Source organism: Haplochromis burtoni, unplaced genomic scaffold (assembly GCF_018398535.1).
Source record: "Haplochromis burtoni strain Fernald_Lab_line unplaced genomic scaffold, NCSU_Asbu1 Contig_10, whole genome shotgun sequence".
Classification (NCBI taxonomy): Eukaryota; Metazoa; Chordata; class Actinopteri; order Cichliformes; family Cichlidae; genus Haplochromis; species Haplochromis burtoni.
The window spans coordinates 4,418,723-4,436,445 of NW_024582371.1; the positions used below are offsets into that span (position 1 = coordinate 4,418,723).

Sequence of the window (17,723 nt, forward strand, 5' to 3'; positions counted from 1 at the left end):
TTCTGGCATGTGATTGGTTAATGACAATGGCAACAAACCGCCATCTTTTTTCATGAGACGACTAGCAACGAGGCTACTTTACGCCTTTACTGGCGTCGTGAAATTCTTTATCTAATGTAAAGAACAGGCAACACGTAGCATTACTTAGCATAGTAACACAATGCATGGACATTTTCGGCGACTTCTAAACGTTGTTCAGAGTAGTTTGTAGTACCTTGGGCCGTCGTAGGTAAGACTTCAATAAGAAGGCATTTCATTGGATAACTGACTGACCGTGCGGGCAGTATTAACACACGCCATTAAACCTACCTTTAAAACGAGGAAGGAGCGGTGGTTTTTACATGTTTGTTTGGTTTAGTATCTCTCTCCCTGAGCAATGTGGATAAAAGTGCATGGCATTTTTGCAGCGATATATTCAAATAATAACCTTTAGTCACACTCCAGTACTTTTATTAGTATTATTTTTCATTAGTTATAGCCTTTATGAGCACCTCTGCTTGCCTCTCATCATCCGAGGAAAGGAGGTTAAATAAACTTTATGTCAAAAGCACTGCAGTTACTATGTAAAATCACCCTTGTCATACTGTTCAAACATTGTGCCCGCTAATGATTTGTGCCTTAGTTGCATGTTATTGTGTTATTAGGCATGAAATAGCTAAGATGTCCAAACATGGAATTTCATAAAAACAAATTTGCAAGTTGTTTCCAATTTGAGCTTTAGAATTTACTGCATGTGAACGAGATATTGTATTTACTCGTCTAATGTGTGTTTTTGTCTGTTCTTACCGTTTGTGTTTTTATTTACAACTATTTTATTGCTCTCTTGGCAAGTTAACTACCGAATAAGAGATCTTTATTCTCCCTGAGACTTTTACTTGGTTAAATAAAGCCTAAATGCTTCTATTTTTGGTGCTTCCCTTTTTGAAGTGAAGTGGAGATGGGTACGCTTTGACACAACACCCCTGCAATAAATTCCATCTTCTTGACAGTTCAAACATGGATCCCCTGCTGTGTGTCATTTTTGTCCTAGATCTTTGGAAACATGGACAAAGTGGAGCTTTTTGAGGTTGTTAAAGTGACAGAAGAGGTGGAGAGTGCCTACAGCCAAATGGAGGTCACATCCTTTAAAAAGAGGAAGAGCAAACCTCAAGATGACAGTGTGGAGAAACCTAAGAAGCCTAGGTAACATGAATAAAATGGTTTTCAACCCTTCGTTCATCACTGGCTGAGCTTCAAAGGCATTAAAGATGTCTTAAAAATGTCATGTTCTAATTGTAGACTTGGAATGTGTTGTCTGCCTTAGGTCTGCCTATCTGCTATACTACTTTGATGTTCACCAGATTATGCAACTCGGAGTCTCTAATATGCCACAGTCTGAGATCAACAAGCGTATCAGTGAGAGCTGGAAACGACTCAGCGTGGCTGAGAAAAGCTACTACCTGGAAAAAGCCAAGTTGGAGAAGGAGGGCATAGATACAGTAAGCTGCAGTCTCATTTTTTTTTTTTTAAATGTAAACAAACCAGCGTATCGGATTAGCTGAGAAGACCATATTATTTAAATCCATTAATCTGTAGATTAAACCTTCTTAAACACTTATGCTAGAATTCAAAACTGGCGCACTTTCACCTGGCAATATGAGTCTGTTACAAATAAATTAGAAAAATACTTAGTTCAATATATGGGAAAAAAGATTTAATTTACATTTAAGACCTTCCTCAATAGTGTTTGACTATCTTTCAAAATATGTATATATTCCTACATAGTGAACAATAGTGTCAGAACGTTGAAAAATGTCTGCAGCCTTCATAAACGCAGGTACATAACCTTACTTTTGTTATATGTGAACATGCAGTCATCCTTAGAAGTATACAAGTCATTTCCAAGGGACGACTTACTATGATCGTAGAATATGATTTTATAAATATAATAGGAGGGCCCCATCACTGCAGCCAATCACATCATGAAAAACAGTCACTTTTTATAACTTCTAAACAGTGAGTAATGTTAACATTTTCAGTGAAGATCTGAGAATAAATCTAGCATGTCCACAGATATGCTAGATCTCTTTCTCTTACAAGGATAACAGCTTGTTAAGGCAGTCGTCAACTAATATTTATTAGTTGGCTGGAGTGCCACAAGAGGGCAGCAGCATCAATTAATATTTACCTGGGACTTTGATGTTCCAGGTAAATATGAATTGAATACCTAAACTTTAGCAAATAAATGCATTCCATTATCTTCTTTGAAATATCAACTGTAACTGTGTTTAGCTGGACGTGAAGAGTCAGAATTTGTTACTATGGTAACTGATTCAGATTTTAAATTACTCCTGTTTTCTGAACAAAACATCCAGATTTTCCCTCATCTCTGAGTTAAAAAGTTCAGTAAAAACTTAACAGTAAAAAGTATTTTTATTATAATAAATACTGTACTAGTAGACACTCTAGTAGTAAATTAATCATTATTCCACAAAGTCAACCCGTCTTTTTAAAAACATTGCCACTGGTAGACAGCTGATTAAAAAGCCCTTCCTCCAGTGAGATTAATTTATTTCCTTTATCATGAATTCTTTTGGCCATAAAAAATGTCTCGATTGTGCTTTTTCCTCAGTCATCTGTTAGTCCCTCCAAAGATCTGCCAGGCTTCCGCAAAATCCTACCAAGAACCAGTTACTTTGTATTGTCCAAAGGCTGCTCCTCAAGTCTCCAGCCGGGAAGCTCTCAATCAGAGCTCAGCATTGAGTCTACTGAGAATCCACCTGAAAATGGCTTGCCCTCAGTCTCCCTTATTCAAGAAGCCCGGTTGACACCTTTAGGGTTGGCTGGTAAGGTTGAACTCTCTGAACACCCCATTGTTGTTGATGAAATAACAGGGGAAACAGCAGTAGTGTCACCTGCCCTCCAAGGAATTCCACCCGCCTCTTCCTCCTCCTCTGTCTCACCGAAAGCAACAGCTTCTGGAGACTCCAGTGTCTCACAGAGCTCTGGTGACTGTACGGCAAATCGGGTCATACTGAAAGGAAATGAGGCAAAAGCTGGCAGTAGTAGTTACAGTGCATCGATGGTGCGGCAAACACAGGGGGAAACCACACAGGTGGTGGCCATCATACCCACCCAGGTACGACCTAAATGTCCTCCATCTTCTGCCAGGTTGTAGACTGATATTCATTAACTTATATAATCACCTAATTTTAATAACAGCACATGTATTTTGCTTACTTCTTGCCTTACCCTAGAACCTACTGGAGCCCAAGTCTTTGGCAACTGTGAGCTCTGTGGGCCCGGTGGTGATGGTCCCTGTTGGAGCAAGCATAGAGCAAAGTGTCAAACCTTCATATAAAATGGTAAGCATGCATATTAGTCAAATAAAGAAAAATCTTGTATCTGGAAGAGTACACATTTAATTTTTAGGACTTGAAAGACCTGAAGTTACATATTTTCTTCTTCTCATCAGTCTGTGAAGACATACACTCGGAGAGGTCGAGGGAGGTGTCTGAATCCTGGCTGTTCATTTGTCTACGTTACCCGCCACAAGCCACCAACATGCCCCGAGTGTGGGAGCCACTTGGGTGGTAAATGGATACCTGCTGTAAGTGTTAATGAAACCTAAGAAAAAATATTCACTATTTACTTGTGATTCTAATCAGTTAGTTTTGGCTGACATTTTCTTAATAGGCAAAAAAGTCACACGAGAAGCAAGCTGCTTCAAGGCAGTTGCAACAAAAAGCTAAAAAAAAAGCTAATAAAAGCTGTCAAACCACACAACCAACAACTCAGAAGGCAGGTGCTGCTGTCAGCAAAATAAATACTACTGCAGTCAACAAAGAAGGACAAGTTCTGAGGCGTGCCAGAAAGCAGCCTGTTCGTTCAGCTGGATTGCCACAAGAGGGCAGCAGCACCAAACAACCGGCTCAAACAAGGTGCGTGTCATTTCTGCAGATTATTACTGTCTGAGAGTTCACAAGGCCATTAAATCAGATATTAAGTGTGTTCGTTCTTTTAAAGAAGCAAGTTGATTACATCAGCGGTCCCCAACCTTTTTTGCGCCACGGACTGGTTTATGCCCGACAACATTTTCACGGGCCGGCCTTTAAGGTGTCGTGGAAAAATACAACAAAATAAAACTAGTACCGGTACCGAAAAAAAGAAGATTTATTCATAACACATGTGAAAAGACCCAGGAAAACCGAGTTAACGATAAAAACGATAACAAAATAACGCTGAAAAATGATAAAAACCCTGAAAACCATACATTTCACACTGAGCCTCAACTCTCGCGGCCCGGTACCAAACGACTCACGGGCCGGTACCGGTCCGAGGCCCGGGGGTTGGGGACCGCTGGATTACATGGTTTAAGTGGTGGTTATTTACAGATGGAAGCTTTTATGCTTTAGCTGCAGAAGGCAGTATGAAAAGTACAATGCAAAAGTCTCAAGATTGCTTCTTGTAGTCTGTCATTTATATTTACATTTTTCTTCAATACTTTCTTTTAATGTTCAAAGTCATTTTGAGCATTAATTCTCAGGGCTTTCTGAAGGACTATCAACATTTTTCGTTAACTCATTTTAATCTTCTACTTGAATTTTTTTTAATATTTGTTAAGCCATGTAACAATAATATCAGAATAACTGAAGCATAAAAAGGCACTAAAATCAGTGGCATGTACCTGTATTTGTAGATTTGTTTGTATTGTATTGTATGCCCATATTTGTCATTTTCCTACCAAATGTCAAGAAATTTGAGGTGGCTCAATGCTTTTTCACAGCACTGTATGTGCATTAGTGAATTTGTTTATTTTTAAAAATGCACACTTATCTTGTTTTTTTCTCTTTTAACTTACTGTACAAGAACTGCCAAAAATGTGTGGAAAAAAAGGCCATTTTGAAAATGTGGATGAAGTTGAATTATACTCATTTCCTCTTTGTGCTGTTAAAACAGCTGCCTGCTGCCCTCTGTGTTTTGACACTAGGCTGTATCTGACTTGACATACTTACTCTTTTATTTCTAGACAAGTGAAAGACAATCCTAAAAGTGCCTCAATCCAAGGCCAGGAAAAGAGCAGTACCACTGTGCAGAAGAGGCCTGTGAGGCCCATCCTTCCTGCCTGCTACAACACAGGTGAAATGAAACAGAGCCAGCAGTAATGTTTTGGTGCCTGTGTTTAATTGGGCTCTTACAGCGTCAACATATGTGTTTGTGTTTTAGGTCGTGCTGTGTTTCAGATCATAACTGTTCCACCTGACAAAGAGAAATGTCAGTATTCACACAACAATAATTCACCGAATGGTAATGATCATTTGACTGTATTTCTAATTATTCTTCATTCTGTGCAATTTCCACATTTGTGGCTTCTGTCTGGTTTTATTACATGTATGCTCTGTACTTGTTCTTGACACATGCAGACCAATTTTATCATGAAGTGTCTCGATGTGACTGTATTTTCTGAGGTTTTAGCTCTCAGTTGATGTGGTTCTTTTTTAACCACAGTGCCACCAGAGAGTTTCTCAGGTCTCAAACCCAGCACTTTAAAGCAGCTCGGCCACGCTGTCCCAACGACCACAGCTAACCAGGTTAACACATACATATGGTTACACACACAGAGAAAAACCTCACACAGAACTGCAAAACAGCAGAGTTAATTCTTCTTTCTAACTGTCTGCATGCATTTCCATAGGATTTTCCGGGCGCAGCTGACAGAGGCCAGCCCACGTCTTCTCTGACTGACAGGAGAGTGAATATCCTGTCAGTTGTGCCTTTCAAACAGCAAACAGTTTCCAGTTTTGTGAGTATCTTCTTTGCAGTTTATTTTGCTGTAATTGTGTACAAACCTGTACTTTTGTCCCTCTATATTGCTTGTTTGTTGATATTTAGGTAATTTACTTCTTTATTCTTTAAGGATTTGGGACTGTCCACAGCACGAGGCAGGGGTCGGTGTAAGAACCCATCTTGCGACTATATTTATAAGAACAGGCACAAACCTGCAGTGTGCCCGAAATGTGGCTGCGAGCTGACCCAGAAGAATGCCAAGGCAACAAAGGTACACAAAACCTTCCTTCCTCCAATTTTTCTCCAAAGTGCAGGTGCTGTAAGGTGCTGTTACAGCTGTAACACTTTCGTTTACTTGTCTTCACTATAATTATTGCAGAAACCTATAGCAACTTCTTAACACAAATGTATTAAATGCTTTACTTTTACTTTAAAACCAACATTTTTGTATTTTTCAATACGGATCCATTTGTCTCCATTGATTTCTTAATTTCCCCTTTTCAGTCTGAGACTCTGCTGTATCCATACAATCCCCTTAGTCCTGCCCAAAAAGACATCCAGCGTCAAAATACGGTGCAGCTGCTGCGCAGCTCTTTGCAGATTCCTGAGAATGAGACTGAGCTTCAGGAAACATTAACCCTCATCCAGGAGCTCAACACTTTCCAGGTTGTCTTTGTTCAAGTGGCTGATCAGGAGCAGGAAAACAGCGCCGAGGCAGAGACCATGCTTCAGTCTAGGTGGCCTCAGTACTACGAGTCAGCAGCTACTCACTGTGGCCTGTGTAACTACCCTCTCTTCAAAGGTGATCAGAGGTAAGAAGATGCATGACAAGATTAGTTTTAATATCTTTAGTATTCTCCCACCTTGATTATTGTAGTTCACTTTTCACGTGTCTCCCAGTCCTCCATATCTAACCCCCAGTTACAGCAGGACAGCAGCAAGGCTGCTTACAAAAACTAGTCAGCAGTCACATATTACACCTATTCTCTGATTCCTTCACTGGCTTTCAGTGAATTTGAGAATCCACTTTAAAATTCTGACCTCTGCTTAAATAGCAGAGCTTCTGAAACCTCGTCACTGCAGCCGGCCTCTCCGATCCTTAAACCAGGGTTTTAAAAATAGAGGTGATTGTGCATTTGAGGTTGTTGCATCTAAACTGTGGATTAGCCTTCCACACTCATCAGGTCAACTTCACTGTTACTGGTTTTAACTGCTGAAAAGTTATTTTTATAGGTTAGCTTTCCCTTAATATTTTCCCCCTTGACTTTGACCGTAATTTGCAACTATTTGCTTGTATGTTGGAATGAGTGTCTGACCGTATATGGTTGATTTTGTTTCTGTGTGGTTATCATCACTCTGTGGCTTTTATTCAAACTGTTAAGCACTTTGTAACTCTGTGTTTTGAAAAATGCTAAAAAAGTTATTATTGTAATATCTGGTATCTTACATTATCTGTATCTGTACATTTTAGCACTGTTGCAGGACAGGAGAACTGCTGGCTGCTCACTGAAACTCTAATGCAGACAGTCTCTCTGCAGCTCAAGGTTTGTCTCAATGTTCAGTGTCTGGCCCTGCACAGCTTCACTGACCTTCATCCAGGTAAGCAGAGCCAATTGAAGGTATATTGCACATATAATTATGGGATTTGTTTGAATTAAATAAAGATTCTTCAGGAGACTGGCTACCTTTTGTCTGCAGAAGCTCTCAGTAGGCACAAGCTGGCACATACGTAGTAATGACCAGAAATTTACATTCAGTTATCATAGGCATGAATGCCATGGTAATTTTAATTATTTATTTGAACTGTTCTTTTTCAAAGAAGTATTGGTTCTGAATTTATTCTGGATTTTCTCTAATCCAGACAGGGTCAAAAACATACACAGACTCATCTAAATCTTTCAATAAGTGGTGCTGAGGTTCTACTGTGTTTTTTAACGTGATGAGGCCAAAGCCTATTAAATTCTCGCTGGTGATCCCAAACAACATCAAAACTGGTTTTGAAAGGATAAAACAAGCTGACATTAGACTTCTGGAATGGTCTTCCTAAAGCCCCAGCTTAAACATTTTTAAAAATGAATGAACTAACCTTATGCTTAAAATGCATAAAACCTTTGACTCTATGTGGATTAGAGAAAATTAAAAATAAATTCAATCCTATGCACCAGTTCTTGTTTTCTAAAGTTGTTAAAGATGTATGCTTCACAATCATTACACCCTGAAAAACAGCTAAAAAATCAACAATACCCCAAACTACCATGACATTTATGCTGTATGTAAACTTCTGACAACATCTGTACATTTATAGGCCCATGCTCCCAATTTGACTTATCCAGTTTTTAGTACACTGGACAGAAAATAAGTTGGCAAAGTCTTCAGTCGTGATGGAAATTCCAGTGTTACCAAAACAGCAATGTTATTATGAGTAACGGTGGCTCTGTGAGACCAAAACAGTAAAACTAAGAAGGGTGCTGCAATTCTGTTTGCTTAAAATGTTAGAAAAGACAGCAGTCCACTACTTTTAGCCTTGCTACTCATCAGTCACTCCTTTTTCAAAAAAGAAATTGGTGCTTGTTCAAATGTTAACTCCATCGGTACCTGCCCTGGAATAGCTCTTCTTCAAAAAGTGCCCTTAAAGGTCAGCTTCTGCAGTAAAATGTTGCATTTACCAGTTGCAGCAATTATTTTACTGATTGGTTAAAAGCCTTTTATATAGCATATAAGACTCCAGTGAATGCAAATCTATCAGTATTTTCAAAAACTGTTGTCATCGTCTTTCAGCTCCATACTAACCTTTAATAATATAAGGACAGGTTAACGTTTCAACCTGCCTCAATATGGTCAAAGTATCAGATGGGGTTGTTGATGATGTTGATGACTTCTGGCTGACCATGGAGAAACAATATTTTCCTTGTGTATTCATGCCAAAAGCATTGAGTGGATATAAACAGCTCTTACTGAGGAATCTTTTTTATAAGGTGTGGTTTAGCCTGTAGCCATATTCTCTGGCGTCAAGTTGATGAATCTTTCTTTATTCTAACAGGTCTGTTCAACATTGGGAACAGACTGCTGGTGAGCATCGACCTCTTTCTGAAGATCAGGGCCAGCATCAAACTAGGCCAGTCACCCTATCAGGCAGCCAAGACTATAGTGGACCACGTCCCCAGTCATCCTGGTAAAATCCTCTGTTACACTCAGTTTGTAAGGGTCTACATTTTTAAAAATGGCTTTGACAGTCTGTTTTCTCCTTTGGTTTTGGTCCCCAGTCCATTCTCTTAATCCAGATGAATCATCTCAAATTCAAGAGCTTCTCCTGAGTGGCTACTGGGCCTTTGAGTGCCTCACCGTACGAGATTACAACGATATGATCTGTGGAATTTGCGGCGTTGCTCCAAAGATAGAAATTGCACAGAGACACACAAACAATGTCCTGGAGCTCAAGAATGTAGAAGTGAGAGTTTGGTGATAACAACTGTAATTAATGCCACATAACTTTTGTTTTGGCAATGGCTGCTTTGTTTAGATATGTGTTTGACTGTGTGCTCTTTTGTTGTGTCCTCTTGTGACCTTTCTGCAGTTTACCTGGCCTGAGTTTTCAGTGTCAGATGAGGTACATGTGGATGACTTCTGGCTGACCATGGAGAGTGAGGCTATTGAGCAAGCAGCTTTCCCCACAGACATCCCTATCACACGGGTAGATGCTTCCATAATTGCTCCCTTCATTCCACCTTTGATGAGGAGCCCCACTGTTATCAACACAGAGAAGGACAAGGTCTTGCCACACCCTGAGCAGTCCTCGGGTATGTTCTTCCTGTAAATTACTGCTGATTTTAATCTCCACATGCATAAATCATTTTTATTAAGGGGTGTCCGATGTTCCAGTGATTAAATTCTAGTGCTATAAGTACTATATTCAAGCAAATATAATGGAGATTTTTAAGGCTAAAAGAACATAAATGCGTAATAGTGTTTAAAAAAAATAGTTTTGTAGTAAACACATCTCACATGACCATTCATGTGCACTGTATGTGCGTAAGATGCTGTAAACAGGAAACGGAGGATTAAAAACATACTAAAAGTGAGATCAAGGATTTCTTTACTCGGACTGCCGATAACATGGAAATGTTACAGAACCACAGGAGCGGCGGGAGAACATAGATTAGGGGATTGTTGCACCAATATGGTGATTTAGTAACGGGTATTAGAGCGGTATCCACTGCTAGAAGAAGTCATTGCAAAAAAAAAAAATAAAACTATGAAATCTCACAGGTAGCCTAGCCATAATATTTGAGCTTAATATACCCTCACTGGCCACTTTATTAGATATACTGGTTCAACTGGTCATTAATACATGTCTAAACCAATCATATGACAGCAACTCGATGCATTTAAGCATGTAGACGTGGCCAAGACAACCTGCTGAAGATCAAACACATCATTAGAATTATGATTTAAGTGACTTTGACTGGGGCATTGTTGCCACGTGGGGTGGTAATTTGCAAACTGGTAATGTACTGGGATTTTCCCAAACAACAGCATCTCACAGAGATGGTTTACAGAGAATAATTTGAAGAAGAGGAAAAATCCATCATCATCATCTTGCCGCACAGCAAGAAGGTCCTGTTCAATTCCACCATCAGGCCGGGGTCTTTCTGTGTGAAGTTTGCAGGTTCTCCCCGTGTTTGCGTGGGTTCCCTCCGGGTACTCCGGCTTCCTCCCACAGTCCAAAGACATGCAGTTAGTGGGGATAGGTTAATTGGTTAATCCAAATTGCCCATAGGTGTGAATGCAGGAGTGAATGTGAGCAGATGGGCCACTTTAGTAGGAGAGCACATGGTTTTCATGCCTGTTAGTTAACAACAGGAAACCAAGGCTACAATTAGACCACAGAAGACTGGTCTGAGGAGTCTGGACTTTTGCTGCCACGTTTAGATTTTAGGGTGAGAATCTGACATAAACAACATGGAAGCATGGATCCATCCAGTGTACCCATCTTCTAATGTATAGCATACCATGTCAAAAAGCTCAAATCATCTTAAACATCTTTATTGAACATGACAGTGAGTTCACTGCACTCAAATGGCCTTAGCAGTAAAAAATCTCAGTGTGATAGAGCACCTCTGGGATGTGGTTGAACCGGAGAGTCACATCATTCATGTCAGTATGGACTAAAATCTCTGAGGAATGTTTCCAGCACTTTGTTGAATCTGTCACCATTTGGACAATAAAGTCCAACCCAGTACTAGGAAAATGTATCTAATAATGTTACTAGTGACTGTATATGACTGAGAAGAAATCAAGGTTGTCTGCATCATCATTTTGGAAAGTCTCAGTTTTGTCTCGCCAGACTTGAATACAGACCTACAGATTTCAAATGAAAACTGAAGGCAGCATTTGCAAAAGTTGGAGTAGTGTGGATCTGAAATATATGTTAACTTGCTTTAAGATGATGGAGTAGGGATGTAGCCATTTTTTAAGACAGCATTGTTCATCATGTGCTTCAGGAGATCCATCAGTTTTGGTACGCCTCATTCACGACAGTCAGCTGAGACTCGACAAAATTGAAGATCACACTGAGGACGAGTTGAGAAAAGTCCTGGACTGCTGTGGGGCAAACATCGCCCCAGGTTCCACTAAGGTACGTGTGTGTGTGTGTGTGTGTGTGTGTGTGTCACTTTTTTCCTACTATATAACTGGAACTGGAACTAAATTTACTACTTACGAAGCAAAATCTTCAAAAATCTGTTTTCTTGATCATTAATTTGCTTTGTTAATTCGTTCATTTTCTCATATTTGTGTGAGAGTTTGTAATAATAAAACCCTGCTTTCTGTCTCCATTTGAATGAATTAGAATGAGCTGCTGGCCTCTCTGATCTCCTTGTACGCAGTCGTTCATAGCGGCCTCTCCACTGCCACACAACCCCCTGCACACCTCACTGCTGGCAAGCTGTCCAAAGTCTGCCCCCACAAGGTAAAAACAGCAGCCAGATGTTATCCAGATGTGTCAAAACAAATGAATTAAATGGATCAACTTGTATCACATGCATCCATCTGCAAGTGTCATTTGGCGCAAACACACCAAAGTATTTTAAAGAAGTAACAAACAAAAGTGATTTTACACACTTTAAAAAGTATAATTGTTTTCTCTGTGATGCCTGTGCCCAGGTCATGTGCGCGTCTAAGTACTTGGTGAAAGGAGAGACGGCTCGTGACCATGTTGATCTGCTGCTGTCATCTCGCTACTGGCCTCCAGTCTATGTTTGTGACAGTGCTCGTCAGGTGGCCCTTTGCACTGACCTGCAGTACCCACAGCTGGCGAAACAAATGTGGGGCAGAAATCAAGGCTGCTTCTCTGACCCTTTTGAAAAACCAGTGGTGTGTGATTCCAGTGTTTAGTGTGATTGAAATAAGCTGTTATTATAGTAGTTTGCATTCAAAAGTTACGAGGTAAACACTCTGTGTGGTGCCTTCCTCAGACAAACTGTCCTTTGTCTTCTTTAGCTCGTGTCATGTCCGGAGCTCCAGGACCAGCTGTACAGTGCTGACCTGTCCTCCGGAGCAGAGAACCAGCAGGTCCACCCCATCACCAAGTCCTCTTCCTGCTGGCTGGTTCATCCTCCACAGGAAACCCAGAAGCCTGCTGCTCCAGAACATCATTCTATGGTCATCTGCAAAGACCTCGAGCCCTATGTTAGCCTGGTAGGTGAGATAGAGATGGAGAAGGGCGAGGAAGATGACAAGAGTGCTCCGGATAAAGAACAGTCAGATACACTCAAGAGTGACTCCACAGAAAGTTCTTCTAGCGTTCCTTCTGTGAGCCGTGCGCTGAAACAACCTATTGTTTTCAACAACACAGCTTATTATTACCTGTACAACCGTCTGGTGGATTTTCTCACCAGCAGAGACATCGTGAGCCAGCAGATCAGTCAAGTTGTAAAGGCCTGCCAGCCTGGAGAGGTCGTGATCAGGGATTCTCTGTACCGACTGGGAGTGGCGCAGATAAAAACGGATGGAGAGGAAGATGAAGGAAGTGGGGTGGAGGGACAGGCACAGGAGGAAGGAATAGAGACGTTTGAGGTTGTTCTGGATGAATAAGCTAATTTGGCTTAGAAAGCGAGATATGTGAGCAAGCAGGCAGGGAGGTGGACTGAATGTATAATGGCTGCAAAAATTTAGAAACATGCAAGTTCTACTAGTGATTGTAGTGATTGTAGGGTTAACCCTGACAATAGTAGTATTTTTAAGATGGTGATCTTGTATCAAGTTGTTGAAACAGTTTTAGAGATGTTTAAGTGTGAGAACAAGTAGATCAGATTGATGGTAATGAAATGTCAAAGCTGTCCTTCTCAGTTGACTAAATGAATGTAACCTATGTATATATATATGTTTTTTTAGCAACAGGAAATAAAGATTGAAAAAAGAACAGAACATATATGTAATGTATGTAAGTAACCTTGAGTCCTGCTCATAAATGAGTGCTTTCCTCTGACTGAAAGAATGTAAGCAGGGTTTTATTCACTCAGCTACGACTTCAAACATGAAAGTAAATATTTAGCTTTGAATTATTTGGTATATTTATAACCCTTTGGCGTTCCTGCTTTACATTTTTACACTCTTACCTCTCAACTGCCACCCGCTGCCTTTTGGACTGATGTTTATTTTGGGAAGCGATTATAAAATGTTAATTGTAATATATGATAATGTGGTGATAGACCCTTGTTGGTAGTTTTTGCTTTAATTTGTGCCACACTGAATGAGTTGGGTTGAATCAAGTGAAGTAGCCAACCTTTAAAGAAACAGCTGCATAAAAGATATGTAATATATCTGTCTATGTGAAGTATTAGTTGTTTTTTTTTTTCATTTTTTCTGGTGTTGATAAAGATAACGTAGACTTTGCCTGGCAGTTAAAATGAACAATGGATGAACAGAATCTCTATGGAAGTATTGGGGCTGCAGAGTTGTTAGTAGGGACACCTGTTGATCAAGTGGCACCGAAGCAGCCGTGTATAGTGGTAATATGCAAAAGTAGTCTGTAAATTAAACTGCCTCTGTCACAAATAAATGTGTGAGTCAACTTTTCTTGCGAGAGACAGAGAGAGGCGTTGAAAGACTGCTCCAACGGAACTTATTGTTTTCGGAGGAAAACACGAACACGGTGTACAGTCGAGTCTTAATAGCTTACTTACAACTGGACTCGTCAGGCACTCTTCTTGGCTGAAGTGGTTATTATTATATTTACATGCTTCCAGCTCCCGTTTTTCCTCGATGACAACTCGTACCTTTCCACTCCCCTTTTTCTCCCTCCTCGCGCTCACAGACCCATAACGTGTATGGCAGTCCATTCTCCCTGCAGCACGGACTACACTGCCCATGATGCTACATTCTTTAGAGCTATGCTTGTAGCATTCTGCCTGTTAGCTTAGCACAACAACAACAACAACAACGAAAAGGCGCTCTCTCACCCAGGAAACACAGTCGCAGAGAGGGAGAGAGAGCGTCGCCCTGTAACCATGGCAACCGTAACGCTGCCGCCTGGAACAACAGAACTAGCTGTCAAACAAAACCCAAACAGTCCTGACCCGCGACAAATTGAAACAGGAAAGTACCGCAGTGTAATCCATTTATTTCAACAAAGTAACTGTATTCTGAATACCACCTTTTTAAACGGTAACTGTAACGGAATACAGTTACTCATATTTTGTATTTTAAATACGTAACGGCGGTACATGTATTCCGTTACTCCCCAACACTGTGTATAAATAACATGTGTATAAACTGATAAACTTAGACTTGACAACAGGAAATCTAAAACTTTGTAACGGTTTAATGTCTGCTACTGTAAATCTGTTGTCTGTGAAGTTTCCTTACTCAGTTCTACATCAAAGCCACCCACAAGCAACACTGACATTCAGAATTACAAGAAGTCATCACATGAAAGAGGGCTGCAAACATCAGGATGGTTTTTGAAGTCCCACAAAGGTAAAAGAAGTGAAACAGCTCCAGGATATAGTTTCTGACATCATTCATTGCTTGAGGAAATGAAGAGAGGTTTACAAGTAAGCAAATTACTAATTAAGTTATTAATTCAGTCAATGTTGGGTGTACTTTGGGGGATTAATGAATTAATATATAATTATGATTAATTAATATATAATTAGATGATTAGAATAGAATAGATGTGAAGGGAAAAAAAGCAAGTTTCTGTTGTTTTTTTGCAACACTGGATTTTTAATCAAATATTAAGTATACAATTAGACGGCAAGCATTCAGCTTTAATTGAAGGGGTTTAAAAAAGTTGTGAATTTACTTGAAAATCCTTTGTAGTGAATAACTACCTTAACTCTAGAATCCATGGACATCAACAAATTCTGTCTTCTACCTTGAGATGATTTGCCTTCAGTAACTGAATAGATGCTCCGTACTAACCCAAACGTTACAACAATTCTGTCACTAATTAGCTAAAATAAACTAATTTAAATGTATTAGCGGCAACAACCAACAGACCATCCCAGTGACATAATGTTTTATACAGGCATAAGAAGGTGCTACACATGCTCTCAAATCTTACACTTTAACCACTTAAGCATTTCTTCAATCCAGTGTCACAGACAGTGTTACAACTTTTTATATGCTTCCTTTAGCTGGTATCATTCAATCTTTTAGCAACCTGTCTTATCATTTTTATGCTGATGACATTCAGCTCCATATGTCCTTTAAGCCTCATCAGCTGGATAGGCTGTCCACCCTAGTCCAGTGCTTAACCGAGGTTTCTGATTGGCTTTCAAGCAACTACCTCGTTCTAAATACTAACAAGACTGAGACCATGATCATAGCTCCTCCTGAGCTACATTCTAAAATCAGTCAGGTTCTTGCCTCTTTCTGTCCATCTGTCAAGTCAAATATTCGAAATCTTGGAGTAATATTTGACTCTTCTCTGAGCCTTGACTCTCATGTAAAATCTTTGTCTCGTTCCTGTTTCTATCATTTAAGAAACATATCTAAACTGCGACATATGGTTTCCTCAGCTGAACTGGAAAAACTCATTCATGCATTTGTGTCATCACGCTTAGATTACTGTAATTCCCTGTTTACTAGCTTGGATAAATCATCTCTCTCTCGCCTCCAGACAATACAAAACGCAGCAGCCAGACTACTAACTCGCTCTACCAAGCGTGTTCACATCACTCCCATCTTATATTCTTTACATTGGCTCCCAATAGAGTTTAGAATTCGCTTTAAAATTCTTGTTTTAACATACAGAGCACTAAATGGCCAGGCTCCAGATTACTTATCCAAGCTTCTTTTAAAATACACTGCTGCTCGTCATCTCCGCTCACAGACTCAGAGTCTCTTAGTTGTTCCCCGTACACGACTGAAGACAAAAGGGGACAGAGCCTTTCAGTCTGTTGCACCAAGGCTGTGGAACAGTTTACCACTACAATTACGTTTGCTTGACTCTGTGGATTCTTTTAAAAAACAGTTAAAAACTCTTCTGTTCAAACAAACCTTTTGTTGATCTACATATTTTATATTTTTTACATTATTTACATTTGATCTTTTACATTGTATATAATGTCTATTGATTTTATTGTTTATTTTAATATTTTAATATTTGTGTACAGCGCTTTGTGATTGTCTGTCTGTGAAAAGTGCTTAATAAATAAAGTTTACTTGTACTTACTTACTTACTTACAACTATTTCAGTTTTTGAGAGCAGCGCTCCACAATGTGTGTTAGCCTCGATATGTGTAGTGTTTCATGTCCTCTTTAACATTAGAAAAAGAAGTGCAAGTTCAACCATATATTTTTTTTCCCTGCATGATAAAGAAATGCTGCTGAAGTAAATGACCTCCATCTGCATGACTCTTTGGAGTTAAATTGCAAGAAATAAATGTATAAAATTACAGAAAAAAGTTGTGCTAGCTTATTTTCAAGAATGCCCAGAAACTATAAAATTGAAAGATTTTGTTAATTCACAGATAATGTGAATTAATTTTTTAGTATTATTATTATGGATTCATTAAAAAACACACATTTCGATAGATTTCTGGGGAAAAAAATGAACTTTTTTGTGATTTCCTTTTTTATCTATTACAAAATTACTTTAATGTAATATGAGGAAGTTTGAGGAAGCCATGAGGAAGTTTTTTTTTTTTTAAATAAATATCCAAAGCTGTATAAGATATTACATATACATAAATGTAGTTAGAAGTCCAAAATTAACGCCTTCCCTCACATTTTCCAAAGTTATCCAGGGGGCTAGATCGGAGCCTTTGCCGGGCCGATTCTGGCCCCAGGAACTTGTGTTTGACACCCCTGGTATAACCTGACCTTTATTGTCTTTTTAAAAAATTTACATTCATTTAATTTATTTATTATTCATTTATTTATTTATTTATTTATTAGCAGTAAGGTGCTGATGATCAGATGCACCTGATTCACCTCATTAGCATTAGTGTGAGCACTTTTATAAAAGTATTGGCTTGGTTGACACATTCAAGTGTTAACGCAATGCCATTAAGGACATCAGGCTTTAGACTTCAGCAATGATGTTAAAGGAGCAGCTGTTGCTATTCATCAGAGAATGATTATAATTGTAATCTGGGACCAATTTGAAGTTCATCATTCTACAGTGAGAAAGATCATGAAAAAAAAGAAGCTTTAAAACAGTTGGCAGTATTCCCAAGAGTCAGTTCACCCCAAGGTCAGAGAAACTGCAAGAATAAAAAGCGTGAAATGTCAAACTCTACAGGCACAGTTAACACATTAGACGTTAAAGTTCATGAAAGTGCAATTAAAAAATGAACGAACAAATATATCTCGACCTTAAACTTTTTTAAGTATACTGTATGTTGGTGTAAAACCTCTATTTCCCCTCATAATAGCAGAGCTTGAAAACAATGTGACTTCTTCTGACTCAGGACTTCCTTTAGTTAGATGTTGTGAAGATCTTCATGCAC

General features: G+C 39.3%; 1 protein-coding gene across 4 annotated transcripts; it reads left to right on the forward strand.

Annotated features, from left to right (window-relative positions):
- Positions 1-31: 31 nt before the first annotated feature.
- Positions 32-13,886, forward strand: hmgxb3 (HMG box domain containing 3). Of its 4 annotated transcripts, XM_014333272.2 has the most exons (22): positions 32-229; positions 928-941; positions 1,031-1,182; positions 1,304-1,478; positions 2,612-3,118; positions 3,237-3,344; positions 3,455-3,589; positions 3,676-3,920; positions 5,009-5,118; positions 5,206-5,286; positions 5,488-5,570; positions 5,675-5,782; positions 5,897-6,037; positions 6,271-6,578; positions 7,238-7,365; positions 8,807-8,938; positions 9,030-9,214; positions 9,341-9,563; positions 11,268-11,401; positions 11,615-11,734; positions 11,929-12,138; positions 12,265-13,886. In XM_014333272.2, the coding sequence occupies exons 3-22, from the start codon at positions 1,043-1,045 to the stop codon at positions 12,856-12,858; spliced, it is 3,867 nt and encodes a 1,288-aa protein (XP_014188758.1). In that variant the 5' UTR covers positions 32-229; positions 928-941; positions 1,031-1,042; the 3' UTR covers positions 12,859-13,886. The 4 variants fall into 4 exon arrangements, with proteins under 4 accessions (XP_014188758.1, XP_014188757.1, XP_014188756.1 ...); XM_014333271.2 differs by having other exon boundaries at positions 32-941; XM_014333270.2 differs by lacking the exon at positions 928-941.
- The last annotated feature ends 3,837 nt before the right edge of the window (positions 13,887-17,723 follow it).